Source organism: Aotus nancymaae, unplaced genomic scaffold, assembly GCF_030222135.1.
Source record: "Aotus nancymaae isolate 86718 unplaced genomic scaffold, 86718_ANA_hifiasm-v0.15.2.pri h1tg000036l, whole genome shotgun sequence".
NCBI lineage: Eukaryota > Metazoa > Chordata > Mammalia > Primates > Aotidae > Aotus > Aotus nancymaae.
This window is the reverse complement of record NW_026988450.1, coordinates 2,929,140-2,945,190: the sequence shown is the minus strand read 5'-3', so window position 1 is coordinate 2,945,190 and position 16,051 is coordinate 2,929,140. Positions and strand designations below refer to the sequence as shown.

General features: G+C 37.4%; 1 protein-coding gene across 3 annotated transcripts in view; it reads right to left on the bottom strand.

Annotated features, from left to right (window-relative positions):
• The window catches only part of SNTG1 (syntrophin gamma 1), a 758,808-nt gene that overhangs the window by 325,372 nt on the left and 417,385 nt on the right, over nt 1-16,051 (bottom strand). For all 3 annotated transcript variants that reach the window (XM_064384170.1, XM_064384171.1, XM_064384172.1), the window contains 2 exons: nt 11,538-11,591; nt 971-1,105 (listed from right to left, as the gene is read on the bottom strand). In XM_064384170.1, the coding sequence (XP_064240240.1) occupies nt 971-1,105; nt 11,538-11,564 (162 nt within the window). In that variant the 5' untranslated portion in view covers nt 11,565-11,591. The remainder of the gene's footprint in view (nt 1-970; nt 1,106-11,537; nt 11,592-16,051) is intronic.

Genomic DNA, 16,051 nt, shown 5'->3' with positions numbered 1-16,051 from the left:
CCTATTGATTTAGGGCTGTGTGTGACTCCCATAGGGTATTAGTAAGAAGTGATGTGAGAACTGGAGTTCAGCATTATTCACCACCAACTAAACACTCCAAGGTAAAGCTGTTAATAAGGTGCAAATTAAATACTCATGCTAAATAGCTGCAGATGTTTGGGCAAAGCAGGGAGCAGACTACATGATACTGTCTATCATCTTCTTCTGAGATCACATAAGGCAGCGTTGTTACAAAGATGCCTTTAAGGGTGTTATTACACAATGAATGATAAACTCCAGAACTTGTTTTATGATGATGTCTTTTTGTAGAATAAAATCTAATCTCATAGAAGGATGTCTTCACAGCTTTGCTGCCTAGACATGAGTAAGTATTGCACTCATAAGTAAGTTTTGCACTGTAATTTATGGCTCTTTCTGAAGCTAGATTAGCAGCAGTGTAATGTGTCAATGGATTGGAGCATTGGAGAAAAGAATTTGCACTTGGGCATAATTCCATTAGGGAGGCCCACAGAATCATTCAGTCACTATCCCAGGGGAACATCATCCAGGCTGAGTTCAGTGACTTCTGTCTAAAGCCTCCTGCTTCATTGATGCTGAAGGATGGGCCCCACCCTGGCACCACTCTCAATAGTTCAATGGCATGCAAGATAAGACCAGGGCAGAGGACATCAACATGCACAGTTCTCAAATGTAGAAGGATCAGAAAATGTGAGTGTCACTCCCATCATATGATGACAACTAGGATTCATAGACAACAGGCTGAAGATAAGACCCAAAATGTGTGTTCATGGACCCCAGGCAAGACTGTCATAGAGGGCCACTGTGCACTTAATGATGTAGGCAAAAAATTACAGGCAGAACCATCGACTAGTCGACTGAAAGAAAAACATATTTAAAATGTTCTGTGAATAAACATTTTTATTAACAAAAAACAAACACAAAATTTTCAACAGAAGAAAAAGCTACTTACACCAGAATAGAAAGGCTCACCAGACACACATATCACATCCTGTTCCTGGATCATCAAAATATCTTTGGCTAAGTGCAGCCGGACTTTGAAAGGCTCCTGGTTACCATCCTGCAGCAAACAAATTCCCGTCTTTGTCTTCAGATTAAAAAAAGAGAGAGAGAGAGAAATATATACTTAGTTTATAGGTTGTAATTTTGTGGCCAATTTACAGCAAAACATGGTGAATAGCATTTAAGAGGTAGTGAAAGCACACTCTGAGGAGCCTGAAATTGAAGATTGAATGTGGGTGCAAGGTGATCTCTAGGATAATCAAAACTATGTCACGAAATTCACACAAAGATGTGTGGGGGTGAGGATTATAGTACATGTACTACATTTTTAAAATAAGAGTTTTGCTTAATAATTGTAATCTAAAATTTTAAATGTAATAGCTTTATTGAGATGTAATTCAAATTCCTTACAATTCAACCCTTTAAAATGTACAATTCATGTTTTTTAAATATAATCATAGGTGTGCAACAATCACTGTAATTAATTTTAGAACGTTTCCATCACTTGAAAAAGAAGGCACACACTCCTATTTCTCCACTTCCCCTCCCACTGCCCCAGCCTACTCTAAACTCCATTACTTCAGCATTGCTAGTTACAAGCAAACGTGCATGCATGCATATACACATGCACACACACACACACACATACACAGAGTTTATACCTAGAAGGAAATAAGGGTAACAAGATGAAGTAAACTACCCAAATTAACACATCTAATTAAAAACAGAGGAGTCTAGTTTAAGACCAAGATTTTTTTTTTTTTTTTGAGACAGAGTCTCGCTCTATCGCCAGGCACCAGGCTGGAGTGCAGTGGCGCAATCTCGGCTCATTGCAACCTCTGCCTCCCAGGTTCAAGCAATTCTCCTGCCTCAGCCTCCCGAGTAGCTGGGACTACAGGCGCGTACCACCACGCCCAGCTAATTTTTTTGTATTTTTAGACCCAAGATTTTTGATGCCTAATCCAATGTGTTGACTTTACATACTTTGAGGAATTGTGAAAATACACTAAAGATTTCTGAACTTATACTATGTAGCTTTGAACCAGCACCTTAGTAATCAACAAAGAAGTCCCTAAGTCTTGTCAATTATCCGGAATATGCACATTAATCCCATTAACATAAATATTCACCCTAGCGAGTGCACTTAACATTCCCATTTGTCACAGACACAAAAGGTAATTCCTTTGAGACAGAAGAAAATCTTTAGCTCTTATTCTGCACCAAAAAGTCCACAGGAATAATGACCACTTTGGAAACAACATTTTCATTTAATAATTATCAAGTCATTCTTAACATAATGAGAAAATGCATAGGGATACATATTTATCCTCAGAGTTATTAATTATTTTTTTAATTTTTAAAAATTAGCACATAGTAATTGTATGTATTCATGGTGAACAATGCGATGCTCTGATGCATGTATATTTTGTGTAATTATCAGATCATAATTAGCATACACATCACTTTAAACATTAATAATGTATGCATTGTGAGAACACTCAAAACCTCTCTTCCAGCTACTTGTGATATACAATCCATTACTGTTAGCTGTGGTCATCCTACTGTGCTCTGGAGTAACAGAGCTTATTCCTCCCATCTAACTGTAACACTGTGCCTGTTGACCAACCTCTCCCCATCTCTGACCCTTCCATGTGCCCCACTGTGTGGTAACCACCATTCTCCTCTCAACTCCAACATCACTCACTAACAGGAAAAGGCAATGCAGAATCACAATGTGATACCACCTCACCCACGTTAGAATGGTGACTAACAAAAAGACAAAAAATAACGGATGCTGGTGAAGATGAGGAGAAAAGCTAATTCTCATCACTGTTAGTGGAAAGAAGTATATCCTTTACAGAAAACAGTATGAAGTTTCCTTAAAAATTAAAAACTGATCCAGCAATTCCATTACTGGGCCTGTATCCAAAGGAACTGAAATCAGTACGTCAAAGGGACATCTGTACTCCCGTGTTTATTATAGCACTATTCACAACAGCCAAGACATGAAATCAACCTAAATGTCCATCATCACATGAATGGATAAAGAAAATGTGGTACTTATACACAAGGGAACACTATTCAGCCACAAAAAGGAATGAAATTCTGTCACTTGCAACAACATAGATAAGGTTAGGGGACATTTTGCAAAGTGAAAATTGCCAGGCACAGAAAGACAAATATCATATTATATCACTTATATGTGAAATCTATCCTTAAATTTAAGGAGCACACTATCCCAGGCAAATAATACCAGATTTTTTCTTGGAATTTCCACGGCTATTGCGGGGAGTCTGATCCCATATTACAGAGTAGTAAAAGAATACTCTGTAATATTGATGGGAATATAGTTATATACTGCAGCCTCCAAAGATAACTCTTTCTCTAAACTGCTTTTGTTCCCACGTGCTGATGCATATTAATTTGTCCTCTATCACATGCAGTCTTATATTAGTCAAGAATTATTTTGTAAAAGTTATGAGGTCTTTTTAGGAAAAAGAGAAGCTTTTTCATGAGCAAGGACAGCATTTTTTCTTCATCGATGGCACTAGCACCCAAATGCGCATGAAACCAGGCTGACTAATCTGGACAATATTTCAAGTGGATAGATCTCGAGGAAAAAATCTTTTAGCACAAGCAGATTATACTTTCCCTAATATAGAACATACTTTTTCTATGTTTTTACACAAAGTCACTCATGCTTACAATGGGATATTGGAGAGGGGCCAACATGGAGTCATTCTGAGTGATAAAGCCACTCTGAGGAGTGGAAATATGAAATGATACATCAAAGCCAAGTAATCATAAATGAGCACATTTGCTGATTTTCAGTACAGCACATGCCAGAACATCTTTCCCCCAGAAGTGTAACGGAACAGCTGGGAATCACAAATAATGCTCTGTTTGAACTTCAGGATGAGAGGAGAGTTTTCCCTGAAAGCCCAGAAATATACTTTTGGTACACATCAAAGAGATGCTAAGGATCCTCAGGGAGAGTCTGAGGAGCTGAAAGAAAACTATGAGAGTGTTCCCATTTAATTTCTATATGGCCAAAGCTAACACTCACTCAAACAATATATAAAATGTTCACAAATTATTACATACTTCTCTGGAACTCAGAATACAGCCTTTGAGCTTGCTCTTGGGTTCTGAACAGACAAGAGTTGCCGAAAATAAAGAATGATTAGGATTTTTGTTAGAATAAAACACAGAAGTATACACACACACACTCACAGACACACATTCCAATAAATAGCTGCTGGAAAAAACAGCACACGAAGACCTAAAATAGGTTAAAATACATTTCCAGGGGCTAGAGATGTTACATATGTTCTAACATGGAAATTCAGCTGGTGCACATGAAAATACATTTAAAATCCCACACATTCATGAATTTTGCAGTTATTGTGCAGCATTAACAGACAATTGGAGAAGAATTAGACAAGAGTCCCTGACCTCATAGTATTTGTACTTATTTTATTTCTTTTCTTGAGAAGGAGTTTCGCTCTCATTGCCCAGGCTGGAAGGCAGTGGAGTAATCTTGGCTCACTGCAACCTCTGCCTCCCTGACTCAAGCAATTCTCCCTCCTTAGCCTCCAGAGTAGATGGGATTACAGGTGCCCGCCATCACACCTGGCTAATTTTTTGTATTTTTAGTAAGAGATGGGTTTCACCACCATGTTGGCCAGTCTGGTCTTGAACTCCTGACCTCAGGTGATCCAACCACCTCGGCCTCCCAAAGTGCTAAAATTACAGGCATCAGCCACCGCAACTGGTCTCATATTTATTTTGAAAGTACGTATATGAATAAAACACAATATGTTATCTGATGTGGGAGCAACATGGGGAGGGAAATTGAATGTTCTTGAAGGAAGGCGGTTTATAGAGAATAGGAAACGTGCGGTTTGCCTTGAAAAAATAAATTGAGGAAACCATAATTAGAGGAGCAAATGTCATTTTAATCAAGAGGAAACACATAAGTAAAGATATGGAAGTGTGAAAATGCGTGCCATGTGACGATGCAGGAAAAAGAAGGCGCACTCGCCGCTGAGCCTGTGTGGTCCAGCAGGGGCCGCTGCCGGAGAGATGTCTGGAGAGGACCAGATGGTACGGGTGGCGCCTTGATAAATGGAGATTACCTGTGGACCTCATAGATGAATGGAGCAAGGAGATAATATGTTCACTGTTGTGTGTTCTACATGTATTTCTTGTTGCAGAGTGGAAGATGGAGAAGAAATGGGAAAGTTAAAATGCCACGCTACTAAGAGACTGTCTGACAGTTATTGTTGACAGAAACAGACACTGAATCAGGAAGCTGGGGACCGACACAGGTGCATTCAAGTCAGAGCTTTTCTGGGAGATGCGAGAAGATGGATAAACTCTATTTCAGGACACTGTCTTGATTAGAATCATTGCTGGACTAAAATCCTCACTCCTGAAATGTGGTCATACATTTCATTTATTTGTTGTTTAGTAATATCTTTTATGTAGTGCTCACTATGTGACAAGCAATATTAATTTGTTTTTCTCTCTTAGGAAAACTTATGCAACTATCTGCCTTTACAGATTAGACAAGTGCAGAGGAACCTGAAAGAAACAAAGGCTAGGGTTCAACCCGGAGGGCTGGGCTCTTCACCACTGGCCCTGCTTTCGCTCATACCAGATTATTTAAGAATGCCGCGCCCAGTTGTCCTGTATACAATGACACGGCTATTGGCATTTTTCACTGGAGAGTGTTATGGTTATCCAGAATCTCCTAATGGGGTATGGATAATTTTGAAAAAAACAACATCATCTTGAACCAGCTATTCTTCATGTATTGAAGGAATTACCTCTAGAGAGAAAAAATGAGTAAGAGACTACTCTGGAACTCACAGATGATCATCCCCGAAGACATGCTACTAGGAGACTGATATAGGAAGAAATTTGATATCCGCTCCTTCCAGGAGTGTTTTAAGAGCTAAAATTGGGAGACTAAAGCATGGGAACAGCTGCTGGTTGACTCAGCAAACCCAAAACAGCTCCATCTCCAAAGTCTTTACAGATCTGTGGACCCAAATTGTTTAGATATGGAAAATGACCTACATAATTATTGGTCTCAGATTTTAATATAAACTGAAGACATGCACTCATCTTCTTTCTTTTTATTAATGCGACATTGTTTGTCTCCAAACTTGGTTGACTTTGCATACCATTGCACATAAATAAAGGATTGTGGGTAGATTGCAATCTATCCATCTGACAAAGGGCTAATATCCAGAATCTACGAAGAACTTAAATTTACAAGAAAAAATCAAATAACCCCATCAAAAAGTGGGTGAAAGATATGAACAGACACTTTTCAAAAGAAGACATTTGTGCAACCAACAAACATGAAAAAAATACTCATCGTCACTGATTATTAGAGAAATGCAAATCAAAACCACATTGAGATACCATCCCACACCAGTTAGAATGGTAATCATTAAAATATCTGGAGACAACAGATGCTGGAGAGGATGTGGAGAAATAGGAACGCTTTGACACTGTTTGTGGCAGTGCAAATTAGTTCAACAATTGTGGAAGACAGTGTGGGGATTCCTCAAGGATCTAGAAATAGAAATACCATTTGACTCAGCAATCTCATTACTGGGTATATACCCAAAGGATTATAAATCATTCTATTATAAAGACACATGCCCACATATGTTCATTGCAGCACTGTTTACAATAGCAAAGTCTTAGAACCAACCCAAATGCCCATCAATAACTACTGGATAAAGAAAATGTGGCACATAAGCACCATGGAATACTATACAGCCATAAGAAATGATGAGTTCATGTCCTTTGCAGGGACATGGATGAAGCTGGAAACCATCAGTCTCAGCAAACTGACACAAGAACAGAAAAAACAAACACCGCATATTCTCACTCATAAGTGAGTGTTGAACAATGAGAACACATGGACATAGGGAGGGGAATATCACACACTGGGGCCTGTTGGAGTGTGGGAGAGCTAGGGAAGGTATAGCAGGGGGTGGAGGATTAGAGAGGAGAAATACCTAATGTAGGTGATGACGGGGATGGAGGCAGCAAACCACCATGGCATGTGTATACCTATGTAACAGTCCTGCACAATCTGCGCATGTACCTCAGAACTTAAAGTATAATAAAATAAATAAATAAATAAAGGAATGTGTGTAATATAGATACTGTTTGAATTTATTTTGTACTTTATAAAATATACATAAAACATAATTTTAAAGGAATGAATTATTTAAAAATTATACGTCAAAAGTGTTCTTCTCTGCCTGATGGATGATTCTACATGGTACCTGGATTTTACGAAATCCACAATGGAGACTATTTGATTAAAGGAATTATTAAAAACCAATATTTCTTAATTGCCAAAAGGCAACACATTTAAATTACAAATTAGCTATGCTTTCTGCAAATCAAGAAAATATTTATGAATTTGCATGGGTTTACTCTTTAAACAAATCTCACATTTAACTTATTAAGAATTTGCACTTTCTTAAACATAGGACTTAGGTTGGATCTTTATAAAAGTAGAATATTATTCATTTTCTACTTAAAAGTTAAGGCCCTTTAATTTATGTTCTAGTCTTTCAAAGAGTACAAAATGTATTTTCATGAAACATTAAAATCTATGCTCTTTTAATTTTGAAATACACTTACCATATAAGATGTAAGAAACAAGAAACTACAAAAAAGTATGCAGAAACCATAATGAGAACTGCAAATTTGCTTGCAAGTATCTGCAGTATTTCCATGTTTCAAGTGCCAAATATAATTTAATTTGCTTTATAAACCTGTAGTTTGAAGTAACATGTGATTTCTTACACTGTACTGCATTGCAGCAGTAGTACGCTAAATGTTCTTTTAGGCGAAGTGCTTCAAATTGCATCTTATCATTTATATTCTCATTCCTGGATTACTTTTAATCATGACCTTTTCCTTAACTAAATTCTAACCATTGTTCAAGTTCTAGCACCAGACTCCCTTCTCTCTGAAGCCTTCTGAGATCACTCTATTCAAAGATGAGGCCTCACTTTCCTGAACACATGGATTCCATTAAGTAAATATTCATCCCCAAAATTACTCATTATTGGCTTTTGGTATCACATACGGGGACTTCAGCCATATTTCGCTTTATATCACACGAGTGATTTAATTTCCTCTTGTATATCGTTATCTCAAGAACAGGTTGTCACTCTTTTCATTACTAAGAATTACTAATTTACAAGAACTAGTATAATAATCTCTTCATAGTAAGATTTCCTTCACTACTTGTTGATTGGATCAAAGTCATAGATTATATTTCAGCACGTGAAAGACTAAATGGCATCAGATGTGTATGAATTATTAAATATATGTAATAAAGAAATATGAATGTTTATAATCAACATAAAGTTATGGGTCATGTATTAAGGAATGTAGATGTGAAATTGAAATATGAGAAAAAGCTAGACTGTCTCTGCTGTTAAACAGTATCATCAAAATAAAACTATGTGTTCAAATAAGCCAGTATTATTTCTTCAGTCCAGTAATTATGTCTGGCTGTATAAATACTTTTCCTTCCAAATTACGTATTTTGTATTTTTGTCCCAGTTGTATTTTCTGAAAATCTCCTCCATCATTTTTGCTTCTTCCTAGACTTCTAAATCCCAATTCCTTAAAATCATTGCAAATTTTTTTTAAGAGCAGATATTTCTTAAATGATGCACAAAGCCTTAAAAAGGATCTGTATTAGATACTTAAGGCGCTTTCAAATGGAAATTATCTAGATGTGCTTCTTCTATTACTTTATAAAGAAGAGACTTCCTGGCATCCACATGGCAATGGGAATAGTCTACCTTGATCTGTCTGATGGCCATGGATATCAGGTTTTCATCTTTATTCCTTAGCAGCAGTCAAGAGAATACAAGTTTTCTTTAATAAGCCTTTTGTAAGCACATAGAAAGGGTCTCCAGAGACTATAGGCATTTAAGCCTGTAGTCTTGAGTGACTCGTGTGTGTGTGTGTGTGTGTGTGTGTATTGTACTTTAAGTTCTGGGGTACATGTGCAGATCTTGTAGGACCAGTGTGTTTTACGCTCCTCCTGCCTTGCAGCCTGTTTTTTCCCAAACCCTCTATGGAAAGCAGTGACCTAGTCAGTTGGAATCAGCAACTGACAGACCCAGGCAACTTACAGATGAATTGCTATGGGCTTTCCTCATTACCATGCTAAAGTCTCTGCTCTGGGAGGAGCTACAGCTTCATAACGTGCAGCCTGCGTGCTGGCGTAATCACATCCTGAGTCTGCGCAACTGAATCCCCACCTCTGCATGAAATCATGCACACTCTTCCCTCTCCACTGCCCCACAGAACCCTCCTGTCACCTTCTCTCTGGGAGACACTGCTTCAAAGAATACCACAGGTGCTCTCCTTCCTTGCAACAAGAAATAAAACTATTGATCAAAACCTGCATTCTCCTGGAGAGTCATTTGGTAGTTGCCAGATAAATAAGCTCTGTCTTTTTTGGGGGGTGAGTAACACTTTGACTATGATGTCATTTCCAGCAATGTAGTATGTAGTACGTAGAATGAGATTTAAACTTAGAATCAGGAGTTCCGAATCACATGCTGGCTCTATTTTTAAGTAAGTACTTGGTATTTCACAAAACCTGTCAACTTCCTCTAATGCAAAGTGACAGTTAGGCTAAACGACTTTAATGGTTTTTGTCCACTTAAGTGTTCTCAGACTGTAAGTTTCAGGTGAGCTTTTTGGCTTCTGTTTATCTCCAGAGCAATCTGATCATCTTCAGAGCACCTTAGAGTTCTGGGTTCCTGCCAGAACTGAGGAACACACATGGATACTGTGGCCCAGTACTTTGAGACATTTTTACTCCCTACTAGAGACAGAGTCTAAAATAGTATAGATTCTGAAGAGGCTCCTTACAAGAGAACAAAAGCTACTACCTAAAAAGTAAGGATAAGAAGATCACAGTATTACCATTATAAATGAATCTTCTGAATCTTAACAGATTTGAGAAATGTCTCAAATCAATACATCAAAACAATTTTGTTTACAGAAAGGTCTTGTAAATTCCAGCCTCTGAAATCCAAAATAAATCATTTGTTAAAACAGTATTTGGCCACTGTCCAGTCTCTCTCATATGAATCTGGTGTGTCCCGTATGTATCTCATTCATACAAATATCCACTCGGTTTCAATGAGTGCCTTACTACTCAAGACATGAGGTTACATATTAAATAGAAGACTTACTACAGTTAACATTAAGTATGCAATTAAAACCAGAAATGATACAATTAAAATTTTAAATACAAAGCTTCTAGATCATTAATTCAATTTTTTTAAATGTATGAACCAATAAGTGCTGAGTTAAAAAGATGAATAATGTATACACTCTGACCGTATAGTATTCAGTGTAGCACATGAGAAAGGTTTGTAAACCAAAAACTGCATTGTAATTTGACAAGTTTTAGCATAGAAATATGTTTAAAATGTTATCATGCTTGAAGTATTAAGAGTAGAAACATAAAAACAGAAATATAAAAGCAATTTATTAGTTTTCTGAAAAACCTTATATTTACATCCGGAACTTTGTATCAGCTGTAACAAATATTTTTAAATAGATACGTTTGCAATTGCTTTAGAAGAAAATAAGGAGTTACTTTCCACAAATTCATGCAAGAATTGTAAACACAAGACATTTCACTAAAAAGCAGTCTTCACAAGGTTAAGAACTGAAGTTTTCCCCTGGTTTGATTTTAACACTACCAGAGGTAATCCAGTTATGGTTGGTTTTTGTTGAGTTATTTATATACAACAAAAAGATGATTTAAACCTTTTAAACAAATATAAAACATTTTTAAGCTGCATTTTGCCTGAAGACTAAAATAATGCTTTGAATGTCACGTATTTAGTTAAAAAAAGAACCATTGTTTTTCCCTAAGATGGAATGGTTCTATTCCCTGGGGGCCCATGTCCATGCACTATTGAACTGTACACTTGAACCCTCTTTAACATCCTTGAAAGAGTAATGTGTCACTTTAACTCATGCTGAAATATGATGACAGCTCTACAGAGAATCGAAATTGCTGTGTATTAGTACTTAAATAACATTGAATTACTTAAATAATATCAGAATCATAAAATCATAGAATTTTAGGGCTGAAAGGAAACTTAGATGTCTTCTAATTTATTACCATTTATATGAAAAGAATTCTTTCCCACACTTCCACTACCTGAAAAGTGCAGAGTTGATGGAGAGGAGCATCTCAATTATATTCAATATGCTCCAGTCTTCCTAAAGGAAGAGTTAAAGTCTGAGACTTTCCATGCAGTTAAGCTTTCTATCTTTGCAGAAGGAGAACATAATCTGGAAAGAAAAAAGCCCAGCCCCCACTCTCCATCTTCCGCCAAAAGCAGAGCTTCCCCTGTGTAAATTGGAGCCAAGATTTCCCGCTTATATTCTGTTTTCCCTGTTTGAAAAGCAGAAAGCTCTGTACTCACCTCCTCACAGGCGGTTCTGAAATCCATGTGCTATGGCACCGCAAAGGATGTCGTCTGAAAAGACACAGAAATGGTAAGCCATTAGGCACAGCATGGCGTGTAAGAAGGCACACTAATATAGTATAGGAAATCGTGAAGCCAAACTCATGGGAAAATTGTGTTCACAACCACCTGCAGGGAACAAGGATACACTGAAGAGAGGGAAATGGAGAGATGGCAAAAAGTCTTAATCCCCAGCTTTTTGGCAGTATAAACATCCTGCCATTGTTCAGCGTGATGAAGAGTATGCATTTCCAGGCACCTCTGCACCCCGTCAGGAGGCATTCAGACTCCATGTACCAACAGATCAACCTCTCCTCGCAGGTGATAGCTCATTCCCAACATGCATTGTGAAACCTGAGTTTGCAACCGGGAGAGAAACTTCAAAAAGAGTAATTAAAGGTTGTCTTTAATATGGTTATCTCATAAAAAAAGGTTGACTAATCTTTCTCTTTTTAATTAAAAAGCTACATGCATGAATAATTCTCTCTGGAACTTAAAATTTTATTCACAACAATATGATGTAAGGAATCAAGCTATTTGTCAGAGTGAATAATATTAAGAATAATCAATGTATGAAATAGCTAAAACAGATTTCCTTATGGTCATTATAATACGTAAATGATGAATGTAGATTTAAACACATGTAAATGTTTTTGTGAAATTCTTCTGGAGTGTTTTGTTTTCATTACTTGATACACCTAACAAAACTAACATTTGGCACAGAAAGTTGACACCAAGACACTATAAAAGCAATGCAGAGCCAAAATATAACGGCTAAGTAACTGAGACGTCAAAGTAAGATGAATGATTGTTTCCAAAACAGAAGACTCTATACTGCTCAAAATTACTCCACCTCTCAGCCTTTGGAAGAGTAAACTATAGTATCCTTCTTTGACAATTCTTTTTAATTATGTGAGATTGATGAACGTTTGATCAGGTTAAGTGCGGTGAAACACAGTAGGAGTTATCACTGTGCTGTCACTGAACTGACGGATTATTACCATTGCCTTTGAAAGAATAGAGATTAACCATCAACAGTAGTAATCAAACACATTGTATAATCTATTAAGTATTTCCCCCAGGTAAATCTTGTGAACTGTGGCCTCATTAGTATTAAAGATTTTTCTTATTACTATCTTAATTATGCTTCAAAATTGCTTCTAAAGATTTCATTTGAAGAACCTGTAAATATCTTCTTGTCTCTAACTCTCATGCAAAGTCATTCTTTTACTACAAAAGAAGAAAAATTTTGACATGTATTGATTATATAAAAACAGGAGATGTCTGGAATTAATTTCTTGCTACTAAAAGCCAACCAGGGAAATAGACATGATGATATTGAACCATCTAAACATAACCTTATATTTGTTTTATATGCTGAATTTAATTTTAATGCATACATTTTTAAATTTTAATTATTACATAATATGGAACATTTGAGCAGGTGCTGTATCTATATCTTCTACCATTTTTAGCACATCTTCCTTTTCTAAAATTCTAATTTTCATTTTTATTAAAACATTAGGTAATAATATCAGTTGTTCAGAAAAATGATTAATATATAAGCACAGAGAATTCCTACATGCTGTTAGATAAAATTCAGAGGAGGTAACTGATTTGGATTGAGTTCCTACCTTAGGTTCTAACAGACTGAGTCAAAATGAAGTCACTCATGCTAAAGCTTCACATCACCAAACTGAGAGCTAGTTGTTTATTTGACTTTCCGAAACATTGGGAGAGGGAATAATAGCCAAATATCCAAACAGGTCAATTTTAGCTGGCATTAAAAGAAGTCCCCTCTGCTTTAACCCTAAAAGGAAAGTAACTTTGAAATGACTAATCTATGTTTTGGCTTTTATCCTGCTTTCTTCAACGCTTTTCTGCATATAAATCCCACCTCCATGGTCAGTTGATCAGAACACCTTGTCTAAATGTTTAAATGAGATGCTGCCTTAACTCATGAATAACAATAGAAGCCAATCCAATTATTTAGCTACATTTGTTGTAATTTTTTCTTATGATAGTTTCTCTACTGTAACCAGATTCTGTTAGTATGTCACACTGATTACAATTACTTAACTATTATTGATACATTATTACTATCTAAAGTCTAAACAGCATCCTAGTTCTTCCTGTTGTCTGCTCTCAGTCCTGGGATTGCTTCCAACGCACCTGGTTACATTTAGTCCTCTTGGCTCCTCCGGCTCCTCTCCTCTTGGCTGTGACTGTTTCTCAGACTTTGCATTTTTGAAAAGACCTTGGCACCATTGAGGCATGCTGGTCAGGAATGTATAAGATACTCTTCCATTGAGATTATGCTGATGTTCTTTTTAATCATTATAGTGTGGTTACGGGTTTTGGGGGGAAGATCTCAGAAGTAAAGCGCCCGTTTCATTCCATTCAATCAAGGATACATGCGCACAATCCGAATGCTTGCTAACCTTATCATCCCGCTGACACAGTGTTTGTCAACTTTTTCTATTGCAAAGTTCCTTTTTTCTCTTCTCTCCACACAGTACTGGTTGGAGAGAGGTTATTATGAGTAGCTCACACCTAAGGAATTGGAGGCTATGCTTCCTGTTCCTGAGGCTGCCCTATCTATATAAATTATTTGAGATTACTCTGCACAAGGAGACAGATCTGTTCTCTACCATTTAGTGATAGAGCCAATCATTTTCTTTAGACCCTGTCTTCTGACAGAGCAAATAAATATCTGTGTGTATACTAACCCATGTTAGCATGCACATATCCATAGACATTTCCATATAGACCATTATCATCTTTATCAAAGTGAACAAGAGTTATTAGTGATGCTCCACCTCTAATACCAACAGCAGGTGCTAGCCTAGTCTTCTTTCTTTGCTTGTCTGTAAATTTCTACTGTACAAGATTGATGAATGCTTGTTTAGGTAAGTGTGGTAGAATAGGGTGAGAGATGTTACCATGTTGTTGCTGATAGATTATTACTACTTGCTGTGAAAGGAAATAGATTGGTCATTTTCAGTAGAAATTGAACATGTTGTACAATTGCTCAAGTATTTCCACTGGATAAGTCTCCAACAATGAGAAATGTAGTTTCCAATAATCAACCATTCATGTGTTCAGTTGTGCAATCCTAGTGTACATGTACAACCATAAGAAATGCTAACCCGTTGTTGGGAGTGTAAATTAGTTCAACCATTGTGGAAGGCAGTGTGGTGATTCCTCAAGGATCTAGAAATAGAAATACCATTTGATCCAGTAATCCCATTACTGGGTATATACTCATAGGATTATAAATCTTTCTATTATAAAGGCACCTGCACATGTATGTTCATTGCAGCACTGTTTACAATAGCAAAGTCTTAGAACAAACCCAAATTCCCATCAATGATAGACTGGATAAAGAAAATGTGGCACATAAACACCATGGAATACTATAAATCCATAAAAAATGATGAGTTCATGTCCTTTGCAGGGACATGGATGAAGCTGGAAACCAGTCTCAGCAAACTGACACAAGAACAGAAAAACCAAACATCACATGTTCTCACTCATAAGTGGGTGTTGAACAATGAGAACACATGGACATAGGGAGGGGGACATCACACACTGGGGCCTGTTGAGGGGTGAGGGAACTAGGGGAGGGATAGCAGGGGTTGGGGGATTGGGGAGGGACAACATTAGGAGAAATACCTAATGTAGGTGATGGGAGATGGATGCAGCAAACCACCATGGCATGTGTATACCTATGTAACAGTCCTACACGATCTGCATATGTACCCCAGAACTTAAAGTATATATAAAAAGAAAGAAATGCTAACCCACAGGCCTGTGAGAAAAACTTTATTAATTAGAGCACAGTTTACCTTACCTTTCATTATATAGGCTGCACTTATTATCAGAATTACTTATGTCTATCCCAGTGATGAGTGGGGAGAAATGACCATTCGCCAGTTTCTCTACAGGCCTCACATGTATCCCACACCCTCCTGCACTTCTGCCATTGCGTGAGAACAGTTTCCCCAAGAAGCTGCTGTCCTATTGGCCTGGCCTTAAGATGACACACACAGAGCCAAACTTCTGATATGACCCACAGAGTGCAAGGTGCGACCCGGCTACCTTCACATCCCTCCCAGGACAGAGCTGCCACAATCACATCGCAGACCCCTGAATCCAATAAGTGCTTGATATTTGTGATGGTGAGCTTTAGGTGCTACAGAGCCCAGCCATCTAATCAAACACCAGTCTAGGCGGCGCTGTGAAGTTTCTTTGCAGATGACATGTATAAGCAACTCCCTTTAACTAAAGGAGACTATTCTCAGTGATGTGGGTGGGTCTCAACAAATGAGTTGAAAAGCCTTAAAAGCAAGAATGAGTTTTCTCTGAAGAAAAAATTCTCCCTCAAGACTGCATCATCAGCTTCTGCATGAGAATTTCCAGTCTGCTGTGCTGATGTAGATTTTAGACTTGCTGGTCCCTAGTCACATTAG